The sequence below is a fragment of the Hypanus sabinus genome, chromosome 28 (genome assembly GCF_030144855.1).
Source record: "Hypanus sabinus isolate sHypSab1 chromosome 28, sHypSab1.hap1, whole genome shotgun sequence".
Taxonomy (NCBI): Eukaryota; Metazoa; Chordata; class Chondrichthyes; order Myliobatiformes; family Dasyatidae; genus Hypanus; species Hypanus sabinus.
In genome coordinates, this window is record NC_082733.1 from 15,253,434 (window position 1) to 15,267,715 (window position 14,282).

A 14,282-nucleotide genomic window follows, 5' to 3' on the forward strand; every position below is an offset into this window, starting at 1 on the left:
GGCACAATTTCCAATTCTGCAAGTGACACAAATATGCAGAGAATGGAGGGATATTGACCATCTGCAGGTTTAAAGGATCAGATCAGATGCAGACACAAAATGCTGGAGGATCTCAGTAGGCCAGGCTGCATGTACGGAAAAAAAGTACAGTCGACGTTTCGGGCTGAGACTTCATCAGGACCGGAAAAGAGATGAGGAGTACTCACTCTGACTCCTCATCTTTTTTTCCAGGCCTAACGAAGGGTCTCGGCCCGAAACGTTGGCTGTTTACTTTTTTCCATCGATGCTGACTGACTGGCCTGCTGAGTTCCTCCAGCATTTTGTGTGTGTGTGTGTGTGTGTGTGTGTGTGTTGCTTGGATTTCCTGCATCTGCAGATTTTCTATCATTTCAGATCAGAATCAGGTTTAATAACACTGGCATATGTAATGAAATTTGTTGTTATGTGGCAGTACATTGCAATACATAATAATAAAAACTGTATATATAGATGTATATAAATTAAATAAGTAGTGCAAAAAGAGAAAAAGAAGTAGTGGTGTTCATGAGTTTAATGTTTATTCAGAAATCTGATGGTGGAGGGGGAAAAGCTCTTCCTGAATTGTTGCTTATGTGCCTTCAGGCTCCAGGTGCCTCTTCCCTGATGGTAGCTAAGAGACAGGGCATGACCTGGGTGTTGGGTGTTAATTATGGATGCTGCCTTATAAGCTTAATTACTTCAGCACAACATTAACTATTAGCTTAATTAGTTCAGCACAACATCGTGGGCCATAGGGCCTCATCCTCTCCCGTACTGTTCAATATTCTTTGAGATTACACTTGGAGAAATAGTGTACAGAGAAGAGGGTTGCAAAAGACTTCAAGGAGATTTGGACAAGCTGATAGAAAGGGTAGGTTCATGGCAAATGAAATGTTGGAAATTGTAATTTGTTGTATATTGAGGAAAAGTTGTGAACAGGAAGGCACAATACTAAACGATGCAAGGATAGAGTTCATATAGGAATGGGTGAATGAGGATGGCAGGGCAAAAGGGGTGGTGGGTCCTCAGCTTTCAACAGGTCAGTAATACATCATGAAAAGCATTCATTCTCATGGAACCCTTCTATATTTCCCCTTCTAAATAGGAAAAGAAATTATTCACTGATATTCTTAGTTGATTCTGTGCCCGTGCTGATGCAGCACCTTTTATTCCAAAAGCTTTCAATCTTGATGACAGGTCTATGTGGTGCTTAACTAAACATTTTTTAGAATCCCAAATATACCATATCAACCACATCTCCCTTAGCAAACCTCTCATTGCTCAGTTACAGTTTTGCTTATCAAACTTAGATTTGTATAAATCTAGACCAGTTCTGCTCTCATTTCATTGAAACTGCTGGGTTTACCACTTTTACCAGAGAGTGGTCTTTTTTCTTCACTAGCTTTTCATATCTATCATTTCAGTTTTACAAATGTTTCACCGCTGACACATGCTCTACATAGCCTGGTTTATTTCCCAGAAACACACACAACAGTGTTACTCTCCTCATTGGTAAACACGGAAACAACGTGAGGAATTTTCATACATAATGGGTAGTTAGTATCTGGAATGGACTCACAATAGCTATTGTGTTCTTTTGTGCATAATTGCAAAAAGGCCAATGATATTTATTTTGTTCATTAAAGTTTCACTCAGCTGTCTAGAAAGTAACCATTGTGGATCAGGATTTGGATTCTTCACCCTCCCTTTCCAGTTGTGAAAAATCAACTGTTTATTTTTCTCCATAGATACTGCCTTGCCAGCAGGTGGTGTAGTGGCATATGCACTGGACTTTGGGGCAAGTGGTCCTGGGTTCAAATCCGATCTGCTCCTTGCATTCTTTCCATCTGTGCTGGGATGAGCATCCAGTTAGCATCCTGCCTTGTAAAAAAGACAACGATGGTAAAGAAATGGCAAGGTTGCTGCCCGGTGCACTACAAGGCACAGAACGGAACAACAATGGATGCTGCCTGTGCGGCTGAGTTCCTTCAGCATTTTGTGAATGTTGCTCTGGACTTCCAGTATCTGCACAATCTCTTGTTTATTGTGGATCAATTCCAGACACGAACTAAATTCATCACGTTACTTCTGGTTGGCTTGTCACTTGTGTTCACTCTATTTCCCTTTGCTCTTCACCACTCCACCAAAGAGAACAGTGTCTCCCTATCTCCTCTGTGTGATTCTCCACTACCTCTATCAGATTGCCTTGTAGTCTCCTCTATTTTAAGGACAACAGCCCTGGTTTCTCCAGTTTTTTTCCACACAATTAAATGAATCATTTTAGAACATTTCTTCTGCACCCTCTCTAAATTCTTCTTTGCATCACCTGGTGTGGTAGCCAGAAATGGGGACAATAATTCTGTTGCAACTGAGCTTATGTTTAATAAAGATTTGTCATGAACTTTTTGCCTTCATACTCTCTGCCACTCTGCTTGAGGGTAAGAGGAGGAGTTTGGCATTGAAATGTTTCCAATGCAAGAAGCTTGTGTTGTGCCAGTTTTAAATTGGCACTGGTTTAGATGGGATTCCTGGAAAACAGCATCAACAGAGCATCGCCTAGCAATAACATGACAAAACCTGTTATACTGATGGTGTATTCATGCAGAGTTTTTATTTTCTGGTGAGACATTTTTAAAAGAATCTGATTTAGTGGTTTAAACAGTGGGCGCCAGTCTCCTGGACTCGGAACAAAATTGTGTCATTATAAATGCTAACCTGGATTTGCAACATTTTGATTTATTTTTACATCTGTGTTCCTGTACTTTATCTCAAGAGTTATAAAAGTACTTACTCTGCGTCTCGCCTACTTGTTCTGTAGCCTTTGTTCTAACCTCTTGCATTTAAAATTGCCTCTGACAATTTGTTAATTTCTTTGCTGGCAGCCAATAAAAGTCATTACAGAGCATAAGTTATGAGCATTCAGTACTGATACCAAGTTTTACAGGCTGACAGCAGGCACCCAGAATCAACATTACAAAGTCACGGCCTGCAGCCAGCAAACCTCTGACGACTCAGCGCTTCCACGGCATGTCTACCCTTGAGCACAGACGCACCTAGAAGGACAATCATCCATATTGCACTCTTGTAACTTGGGCTTGGGTTTTTTATTTTCCGGATAGTAATTGCAGGAGTGCTCAGGAACAACTCGGCCAGAGCGTATATCCACACACTCGGCAGAACTAAGCTGGTAACCTGGAAACAGATAGAAAGAAAACATGGGAATAGAGTTATACAACAAAGAAACAGGGCATTTGACTCAACAAGGTCCACGCCAACCAGTGGGCACCTATCCATATAAACTTACAGTAAAAAAGCAGGATAACAGAAGTGTTTTGGATGCAACTTCATGCAAAAAGATAAAAATACACTGAATTCTTTTAAAATAATGTGTTACCTCCTCCACAAGTGACAGTGCATGGATAAAAATCGGTCTCTCTCCATTGATGGCTGATGGGCTGATAGAACATGAATTGGACGACGCTGTCCCTCGAAGAAACATACCGAGTCTGAACAATTAAAGGAGAAAATGCACTCATTTACAATGTCAAGTACCAAGAAAGAGCAAATACCTCAGGGAATGTGAGAATTCTTCAATGATTCATCCAGGTTAGTATTTTGAAATTAGAGATGGATGGGCTTACTTACAATGTTACTAGACTGGATAAGTCGTCTTTTGTTTTTTAACTGATTGAGCTGATGAAATTAGACATTTTAGCCAAATTTGCTTATTTCAGGCCTTTCAGTGGAAATCGCATTGAGGAAGTGCTGCAGTGTCAGATAGGCCATCTTTCAAAATGAGAAGTGACATTAATTCCCTGCCTGGTCTCTTGGCTCAATATAAAACTCAAAGCACAACAGAAAGGAGGGCTGGAGGACAGCCCCTCACTCACCATACCCTACTCAAATCCCTCAGGCCACAACCCTTTAAGAACCTAGACAATATGATGATACAAACTACTACTGCTTGTGAGCCTCTAATGTGCGTGAACTGACCACTGTATTTTCTTTGATATAATAGGAATTTTTCTTAAAATCTATGCAGTTGATTATGAACTCCTTTGAGAGGTCCTGATGTCTGGACAGATGCATTATAAGCCAATTCTCAGGGTTACCCCTAGTTTCCAGTTGTCAGCTACTTTAATTTTCCATCGCATTCTCACCCTTACCTATCAGTTTCTAACTCTGACTCTTGCAATAAAGCCAAATTCCAAGTTTCAGTAAAAGCACCTCATCTCAGTTAGCCTTCTGGACTTAATACTGAATTCTATAAAATTAGGTACAGTAACTTGATTTCAGTTTGTATCCGCCACCCATCTGTAACATTCGCTCTGCTTAGTTTCTTTCCCCTTCCCCCTTTCTTTCTCTTTTCCTCCCTGTGGAATTGAAGGACATGCCAGTGAGACATGTCTTCCAACTCTGCATTTTGTGATTTGTGTATTGTTTCATCTCAGTTCCTTTGTCAGCATTCCCACTCACTCAATGACCAGACAACTTGGTTTACAGCTTATCCGAATGACCCTGTCAGAGACAACCCCCCTCCCCGATCCTCCAGGATGCTTAGTAAGCTTATCTTGTCTCCTGGAGACACAAGAGAAGGCAGATGCTGGAATCTGCAGCAACAAGCAAGCTGCAGGAAGAACTCAACTGGCCAAGCAGCATCCGCGGGGAGAGAGGTATTGCCAATGCTTCAGGTTGGAACCTTGCTTCAGGGTTTCAACCAGAATCATTAATAACTCCTTTTCTCTTGCCGACGTTGCATGATCTGCTACAGATCATTTATTTTGTCTCTTACCCAGTTCTGACAAAGGCTCTTTGATCTGACAACATTAACTCTATTTTTCTTCTCACATTTTTGGCCTGACATTTTAATATTCCCAGCAATTTCTGTTTTTTAGATTTCCAGAACACGCTGCATTCTTAAAAGTCTCACCTTATAAATCAATATTCTTTATTTAGGTACCCGCCTTCCATTGAGTATATTGTAGGGCATTGGGCCAAACTAACATGATTAGATAGACAGGTAGTTTTTTGTTGGATAAAGCTCCCTTTCTTGGTCCTGCCAACTGTGTTTACATTGCAGCCAGAAGATAGATACAAATAAAATTATCCCACATGTCCCTGACATCATGAAGCACTAAGTGTTAAGTAGGTTTGTCATCGTCTTCAAACAAGCATGCCTACCTTATCAATAGAGCATGGCTATTTCTTCCCTAAACCTCCTCTTAATCCATGGGGCAAACATTTGCTTTGTCAGAAGTGGGAGCACATGTTGTGGGCTCCTATTACCAGACTGCAAACTCCTGCCTTTGCCCTCCTTCAGAATGTTTCCTCTTTAGTGGTCATGGGAGAAACTTAAAAGCTTCTCAGCTCTTCAGCTGTGATCGCAGTCCAGAGGCCAGCCTCTGGAACAGGCTAGAGGGCATGATACTTACAGAGAACAGAAATAGCTACAGTTTGGTAAATAGTGAGAAGGCAAGGATACTCAGTGTGTGGCAGAAATCTCCCTGTTTTGGTGTTTTATCCCTAGGGTATACTAGTTGTCTTTATACATGTGGGGAAAGGGCAGAATTAAACAGCAAGGACATTATAAATTTGTTCTTTAAATTTTTTTTTGTAGTTTTAAATTCGGACAAAACCAGTTAAAACCATGGAGTCAGACAGTACAGAAACAGGATCAATGGCCCTTGGAGTCCATGCCAACTATTAAGCATCTAATCGTACTCATCCCATTTCATTCCCCCAACATTCCCATCAATCCCCTCCCTGATTTTACACACTAGGGCCAATTTACAGTCACCTTGCAACCCACATTTCTTTGGGAAGTGGAAGGAAAATGGAGCAGCCAGAAGAGGCCGCTGCAGTCACAGTGGGAACGGGCAAAGACTGTACCGACAGTATTGGATGTCAGAATTGAACACAGGTCAATGGAGCATCTCTATTGACTGTACCAGTATAACACACACAAAATGATGGTTGAACTCAGGAGGTCAGGGAGCATCGACAGAAATGAATAAATAGTCGACGTTTCAGGTTGTGACCCTTCTTAAGGACTTTAAGGTGGGGGGTGGGGGGGAGAAGAGATACCAGAATAAAAAGGTGGGGGGAGGGGAAGGAGGATAGCTAGAAGGTGTTAGGTGAAGCCAGATGGGAGGGCTAGAGAAAAAGAATTCTGATAGGAGAGGAGAGTGGGCCAGAGGAGTAACATTGTGCTATTGTTTCACGGAAATCATAGACCATAGAACAGGTAGAGATCCTTCAGCCAATAACGTTATGCAAAACTAATCAACTTAATCTATTCTGTCTGCACACGGTCTAAATCCCCCCCCCCCCATTCTCAACAAATTACAAGCTATCTTGAATATATTTGGGATATCTGCTTTAAAGTAACATTCCTTCTGTCCCACTCCATTTAGACAAAGTTAATAGCAGGGGCCTCCCTTCGCCTTAAACATGTTTTTCTTCACTTCCGTATGCACACTTCAATCTGGAGTTTAACCTCAAGTATTTCTCAATGTGCATTTACGTTGCAGCATATGGTATATTCTAAATACCATTTTGCAAAATCACTTGATTTATTCTTCTTAAAATGTAGCTTGATATTGCCAGGAGAGGAAATTCAAAGTCATACATTTAGATGCCAATTTAAAAACAAGAATGAAAGGTCACTGGAGTTTATTCATGCAGAACTATCCCAGTATTGCTGCTAATGCAATTTCCTTCTGGTATTATGTTCCGAGTATAAGCACAGGATATTTGCAATGATTGTTTAATGCCTGGACTTTGGTTCAGGTTCCTTGCTTTTACAATGTAAGTAATGATAGTGATTGCTGCAGCTAGTAAAATTTAAAGTCAGTGAAGGATATTAAGGGAAGGGAAAACGTAGTTGGGAACTGCATTGGGGGAAAGGCGAAGAAATCTATCTCAGCAAATGAGGAAAGGAAAGGCTTCGAAAAATAGGGAGAATTCTGTGCATCAATGTGGATTTAATGAACTGATTTTATCTGGTTCAAAGGATGGGTTGTCTGCTGCCTGGTGATAGATTGTTTAGTACAATAAAATTGATAAAAGGCCAATCAAATTATCCTTAGGCCAATCTTTTTTATTGTCTATTTTTGATGCATTAACTCAACCAGTATGATCAGTTTTCATAACTGACAGTCTGGAGAAAAGGCTTATTCAATTTATGTTACAGACAGACTGATAACTTTCATTGCCACTGTTGTTAAAATTATGAGGAATCTGCTTAGCCTACTGCATAACTGGCTGTTCTATGAAACAGTCATCCATACAGACCTGTTATCAAAGATTCAAAATACATTTATTATCGAAGTATGTATGCAGTGTACAACCTTGAAATTCATCTTCCCTACAGACAGCCACAAAACAAAGAAAAACATGGAATCCATTCAAAGGAAAACAGCAAACCTCCCATGTAAATTTGAGCAAATTAAGCACCTGTTTCACTGTACACATTTTGACAAAATAAGCTACAATTCGTTTTCAGTTCTAATAATAAGACGCTTAATCTATAAACATGGGAGTTATCCATAATTCACAGTTATTAATAGAAAGTGAAGTATATTAAGGATTACATGACCCCAGAATTTTTCTCCTCTGAACGGGAACAAGAGCTGACTGCTAGATGATCATCTTGCACTGTATTTGCTCAGGCCATTGAACAGTAATGAACCTTGAAATTTAATTACTCTGCAGAGGCCCAGTTGAGTGTTTGTGAAAAACAAACTAAAAGCTGCTGGGAAGGAAAGATGAGAAGCTGGGGCCTGCAGGATGGACTTTAGAGATCCCATTTACAGCCAAAAGTCTTCACAAGATCTACCAGAAAGTTGCAATTGGATTACTTAATTGCTCAGAATGCAGGAAACGGTGAGGGTAAACATAATAATTCTGCTCCTCTTCCTATTCCTTTTGCAGGTGGGTTCAAGGACTGAAGTGTTTCTGTGTGTGAGTTGAGATCTGGGTGTTGCAACAGGCTGTACTGGAAGGTAGCATAAGTGAACTATGGTTCCAAGTGCTAGAGCACTACCTTGACATATCACATAAACTTTTGGCATTGTTCTCAGGTTGTGGTGAACTACATATACCCGTCTGGACACGCCCCCCCCCCCCCCCCCCGCTGACTGCTCCTGTGGCTCCTCCCACAGACCCTGGTATAAAGGCGATTGGGGCCTGAGCCCTGCCCTCAGTCTCCAGGATGTAGTATGGTGGTCAATTACTGCTTGTTGCTTGTTCTTTCTTCCAGTCAATAAGAGCCTATATGTCACCTCACATCTCAGAGAGTTATTGATGGTGCATCACAGGTGCAGGCAGTTACTACTGAAAAATAGGTCTGATGGCTTCTCTTCATTTCTGCTCTAAAAATCTAGCAAGTACGCCCACTGCCCCCACTCTATCTTATTCAAAGGATGTCATGTTTCCTCCCCTAAACAAGTTCATTTGCAGCCCTGTCAATGGACTCAGCAGCACACGACACTTAGAAAATTCTCTCTGCCAGAAGCGGTATGGGTTCAAAGCCCAACAAGAGTTACCACTTGGAAGGGGGAAGAGGTGTGTCGTATTAATTGCTGGGCCTACGTATTTTGACCTGAAAGGCAGCGTCATTATTTTCACAGCAAAATATTTGTTATTAAATCTCCTGTGCAAGCTACACCACACCATGGTTAACTCTCCGACTTGCAGCCACACTTCCTGTATGATGACTGCAACCTCACATCGAATGCAAGTTCTAGGCATTGATCATCTATAACAAAAGATGATTCATCAACACCTTCTGTTATAATTTTGCCGTGAAGTGATTTTAAATGTCGTTGCCACTTATCACATTTTCTTTTGTATAGAGCATCACCAGATGAAAAATTACTTCACAGGTCACAGCTGGAAACTTCAGAAGAGGCAATAACTTCATAATTTTCACTGTTGAGCATTGAGGAAATATGAGAAGGTAACACAATCCTACTGCTGTATCCTCCCCCCCCCCCCACCCAATATTAAATTATCAGCTCCACCCTTGTTCTGTCAGTGTTGCTGCACATGAAACTACATTTTAAATTGGCTGAATGGGTTTGTGTTCCTAGGCATTCTCCAAAGGGTCCCATCAAAACAACTGCTTCTGCCTACTTTCATTGTGCTAAGTCCTTTTCCTTGACACACAGGACCAAATTGTAATTGCCATCCAAGAACAACAGCAACATTTCCATTATTGCAAAATGAAAGTTTACTGATTAAATTTCTAGACCAGGAACCCAGCGTCCAAAATTTACAATCCAGAGAGAGAAATTTCACAATAAGAATTTAAATTCAGTTAATTACATGGATTGGGAATAAAAAGTCAGGTGAAGGTACTCCTAAGAGTCCCAGTTGTTCTAAAACGTATCTGGCTTACTGATGTCATCAGAGAAGGAAACTGTACCTGCCCACCATGGCTTATATGTAACTCCAGGGTCATAACAATGTGATCAATTCATAACTGAACAGGTAAAAGGAAACACTCGTGTCAAAATGCAACAATACAATGACACAGCCTGCTCAACACTGCCAAGGTACTGGATTAAATTTAACAAATAAGTATACACCAATCTTGAAATGTCTTTGAAAACATAGGGGGAGATTTTGGAAAGCTGCCTTACTGACATACCAACATGTACCACAGAAACATAATTTCTAGCCAATATTCCAGAGTTCTCCATTATAATCCCAGCATGTCCTAAATAATAATCGTGGTTTACAATGAGGAATTTACATTCCTAGGCATTCTCAGAATTTACTCTAGTCTCATGGCAAATGGTCAAACACAGGCAAGAAAACTTGCAGTCAGCTGGCATTCGTGGAGCTGAGCAGCATGATCAATAGTCCATATAACCATACAACAATCACAGCACGGAAACAGGCCATCTCGGCCCTCCTAGTCCGTGCCAAACTCTTAATCTCACCTAGTCCCACCTACCCACACTCAGCCCATAACCCTCTACTCCTTTCCTGTCCATATACCTATCCAATTTTACCTTAAATGACACAACTGAACCGGCCTCTACTACTTCTACAGGAAGCTCATTCCACACAGCTATCACTCTCTGAGTAAAGAAATACCCCCTCGTGTTTCTCTTAAACTTCTGCCCCCTAACTCTCAAATCATGTCCTCTCTTTCGAATCTCCCCTACTCTCAATGGAAACAGCCTATTCACGTCAACTCTATCTATCCCTCTCAAAATTTTAAATACCTCGATCAAATCCCCCCTCAACCTTCTACGCTCCAATGAATAGAGACCTATGAATAGTCACAAGACTATTCTCGGTCCTCATAATGGATTTCAACCAGGCTAAATAAAAACATCTCTGATCAACTACCATCAAAATATCACATGTGGGAACAGAGTGTTCGATGCACTCAATTATAGCTACACCACCATCATGAAGGCTTACAGTGCCATCCCATACCCAGACCTGGTTGTACTCCTGGCACATAGACAGAAAATGAGAACCACAGTACCTGCCATGAAGATATCAAAGCTGTGGACAATAGACAATAAGTGCAGGAGTAGGCCATTTGGACCTTTGAGCCAGCACCACCATTCACTGTGATCATGGCTGATCATCCACAATCAGTACCCCGCTCCTGCCTTCTCCCCATATCCCTTGACTCCACCATCTTTAAGAGCTCTATCTAACTCTTTCCTGAAAACATCCAGAGAATTGGCCTCCATTGCTTTCTGAAGCAGAGCATTCCACAGATCCTGAGTGAAAAAGTTCCTCAATTCCATTCCTGGCACATTTCCTGACCCATTTCCTGGCACATCCGAACCGGCTCACAATTAGCCAGTGTTCCGGCTAAGGAAGATAGCCTGCGGGGGTTTGCGAGCACAGAGCTTTGGAGCCTCTGCGCCACAGGGGGGGCAGGTTGAGGGAGGCTTAAAAGTGAGGCTGGGGATTTCGAATAAAGTTTTTTCCTTCGACTGCAGTTACCGACTCCGTGTCGTAATTTTAGCGCTGCGTGTAGCACACTGCTACAATTGGTGACCCCGACGGTCCAAACGATTTTTGGACCAGAAATGACCGACGCTGCCTCTGTTCATGCGGTTTCATTGAAACTGCCAGGTTTCTGGACACGGTGTCCTCACCTGTGGTTTCAGCAAGCTGAAGCCCAATTCCACATTCGGCAGATCACCTCCGAAGACACCCGCTACTACTACTTGGTGAGCTCCCTTGACCAGGACACAGCGGCCCAGGTCGAGGAGTTCATACAGTGTCCCCCGGCAGACGGCAAGTACACGGAATTCAAAGCCCTGCTCCTCAGGACTTTCGGACTCTCACAGCGTGAGCGGGCTGCCCGTTTACTGCACCTGGATGGCTTGGGCGACAGACCTCCATCGGCTTTAATGAATGAGATGTTGTCTCTGGCCGACGGACACACACCCTGCCTCATGTTTGAGCAGGCATTCCTGGAGCAGCTGCCCGAGGACATACGCCTGCTGCAGTCCGACGCGGATTTCAGTGACCCCCAGAAGGTGGCAGCCCGGGCGGACTTGCTGTGGAATGCCAAGAAGGTGAGCGGGGCATCCATCGCACAGATCACCAGGCCCCGCTCCCAGCAGCAAACCAGTCCAGGCCCGGCCGCAGAGCCCACTAACCCCAGGGGCAGGGGTGGGGGGCCCAACGAACAATGGTGCTTCTACCACCAGCGGTGGGGCGCAGAAGCCCGCCGTTGTCGCCCGCCCTGCAAGTTCCCAGGTAATGCCAGGGCCAGCCGCCGCTCATGGCTACGGCGGCTGGCCATCGGGATAGCCTCCTGTATGTGTGGGATAGAAACGTCGGGACGCCGGTTTTTGGTCGACACTGGTGCCGAGATCAGCGTTTTACCTCCGACGAGTTACGACACCCGCAGCAGGGCACCGGGTCCCCCCGAGGGCCGCGAACGGCAACACAGTAAGGACCTACGGCACCCGTCAGGTGCAGCTACAGTTCGGCTCCAGCCAGTTCACGTGGGACTTCACACTGGCCGCGGTAGCCCAACCACTTCTGGGTGCAGATTTTTTGCGGGCTCACAGCCTACTGGTCGACCTGCCCAGGAAGAGACTGGTACACGCCGAGACCTTTCAGACATTCTCCCTGGGTGCAGCCCAGTTGCCAGCCCCTCACCTTGGCTCCATCACGCTGTCCGACAATGACTTCACCAGGGTTCTGGCGGATTTCCCATCGGTTCTGGCACCGCAGTTCACAGCGGCCATGCCCCAACACGGCGTACAGCACCACATCCCGACCCAGGGACCACCCCTCCATGCCCACGCTCAGCGGCTTCCCCCGGACAAGCTCCAACTGGCAAAGGAGATGTTCAGGAGGACGGAGGAGTTGGGGATCATCTGGCGGTCCGACAGCCCATGGGCCTCCCCCCTGCACATGGTGCCTAAAGCGACAGGGGGCTGGAGACCATGCGGCCACTACCGCAGGCTGAACGAGGCTACAACACCGATCCGCTACCCTGTGCCACACATTCAGGACTTTGCAGCAATCCTGCACGGCGCACGGATCTTCTCCAAGGTAGACCTCGTCCGAGGGTACCATCAAATCCTGATGCATTCGGATGAACTCCCCAAAACAGCTCTCATCACCCCGTTTGGCCTTTTCGAGTTCCTCCGCATGCCGTTCGGCCTGAAGAATGCCGCACAGACGTTCCAGCGGTTAATGGACGCGGTGGGACGGGACCTGGACTTCGCGTTTATCTATTTGGACGACATCCTCATAGCCAGCAGCAGTCGTCAGGAGCATCTGTCCCACCTTCGTCAACTCTGCGCCTGACTGAGTGAGTACGGTCTATCGATCAACCCCGCCAAATGCCAGTTCGGGCTCGACACCATTGACTTCCTGGGCCACAGGATTACTAAAGACGGGGCAACCCCTCTGCCCACTAAGGTAGATGCGGTCCGCCATTTCCCCCGACCCACCACGGTCAAAGGTCTTCAGGAATTCTTAGGTATGGTCAATTTCTACCACTGCTTCCTCCCTTCAGCTGCCCAGATCATGCGCCCCCTGTTCGCCCTGCTGTCCGGTCCGGGCAAAGACATTACCTGGGACGAGGAGTCAGCCGCCGCTTTCATTCAAACAAAGGGAGCTTTGGCGAAAGCCGCGATGCTAGTGCACCCCAGAATGGACGTCCCTACCACCCTCACAGTGGACGCCTCTAACACAGCAGTCGGTGGGGTACTGGAGCAACTCATCGCAGGTCGCTGGCAACCCCTGGCATTTTTCAGCAAACACCTGCAGCCACCCGAGCTCAAGAACAGTGCTTTCAACCGGGAACTGTTGGCGCTTTACCTGGCAATCCGGCATTTCAGGTACTTCCTAGAAGGTCGGCCCTTCACTGCGTTCACGGACCACAAACCGCTTACCTTTGCGTTTACGAAAGCGTCCGACCCCTGGTCGTCCCGCCAGCAACGCCATCTGTCCTACATCTCTGAATACACGACGGATGTCCGGCACGTCTCAGGTAAGGACAATGTCGCGGCGGATGCGCTCTCTCGCCCTACCGTTCATGCCCTTTCCCAAGGGGTAGACTTTGAGGCACTGCCAGAGGCATAGCAGGCAGATGAGGAGATTCCGAGTTACAGAACCGCAGTCTCCGGTTTGCAGCTCCAGGACCTCCCCGTAGGCCCGGGTGAGAGGACCCTACTCTGTGACGTCGCCACTGGCCAGCCCCGTCCCGTCGTCCCGACAGCCTGGCGGCGCCGTGTTTTCGACTCCATTCATAACTTGGCGCATCCCTCCATCCGGACAACTGTCTGGATGGTGTCCAGCAGGTTCATTTGGCACGGACTCCGCAAACAGGTCAGTGAATGGGCCAAAACGTGCATGCACTGCCAGACGGCCAAGGTGCAGCGGGACACCAAAGCCCCACCTCAGCAGTTCCATCCCGCCCACCGGCGTTTCGACCACATTCATGTGGATATCGTGGGCCCCCTGCCAGTGTCACGCGGAGCGCGGCACCTCTTGACTATCGTGGACCGGTTCACAAGATGGCCAGAGGCGGTCCCGCTCACCAACACCACCTCCGAATCTTGCGCCCGAGCCCTGATCGCCACCTGGATATCTCGCTTTGGTGTACCGGCCCACATTACCTCCGACAGAGGCACCCAGTTCACCTCCAGCCTGTGGTCAGTTATGGCCAGCCTTTTGGGGACTCAGCTGCATCACACAACTGCCTACCACCCAAGTCGAACGGGCTAGAGGAGCGTTTCCACCGTCACCTGAAGTCGGCC

General features: G+C 45.6%; 1 protein-coding gene across 1 annotated transcript in view; it reads right to left on the reverse strand.

Moving 5' to 3' along the window:
• Window positions 1-14,282, reverse strand: part of adamtsl3 (ADAMTS-like 3) — a 740,135-nt gene that overhangs the window by 191,193 nt on the left and 534,660 nt on the right. Inside the window, exons 10-11 of the mRNA XM_059952647.1 lie at window positions 3,413-3,524; window positions 3,072-3,210 (exon numbers count right to left, since the gene is read on the reverse strand). Of these exons, the coding sequence (XP_059808630.1) occupies window positions 3,072-3,210; window positions 3,413-3,524 (251 nt within the window). The remainder of the gene's footprint in view (window positions 1-3,071; window positions 3,211-3,412; window positions 3,525-14,282) is intronic.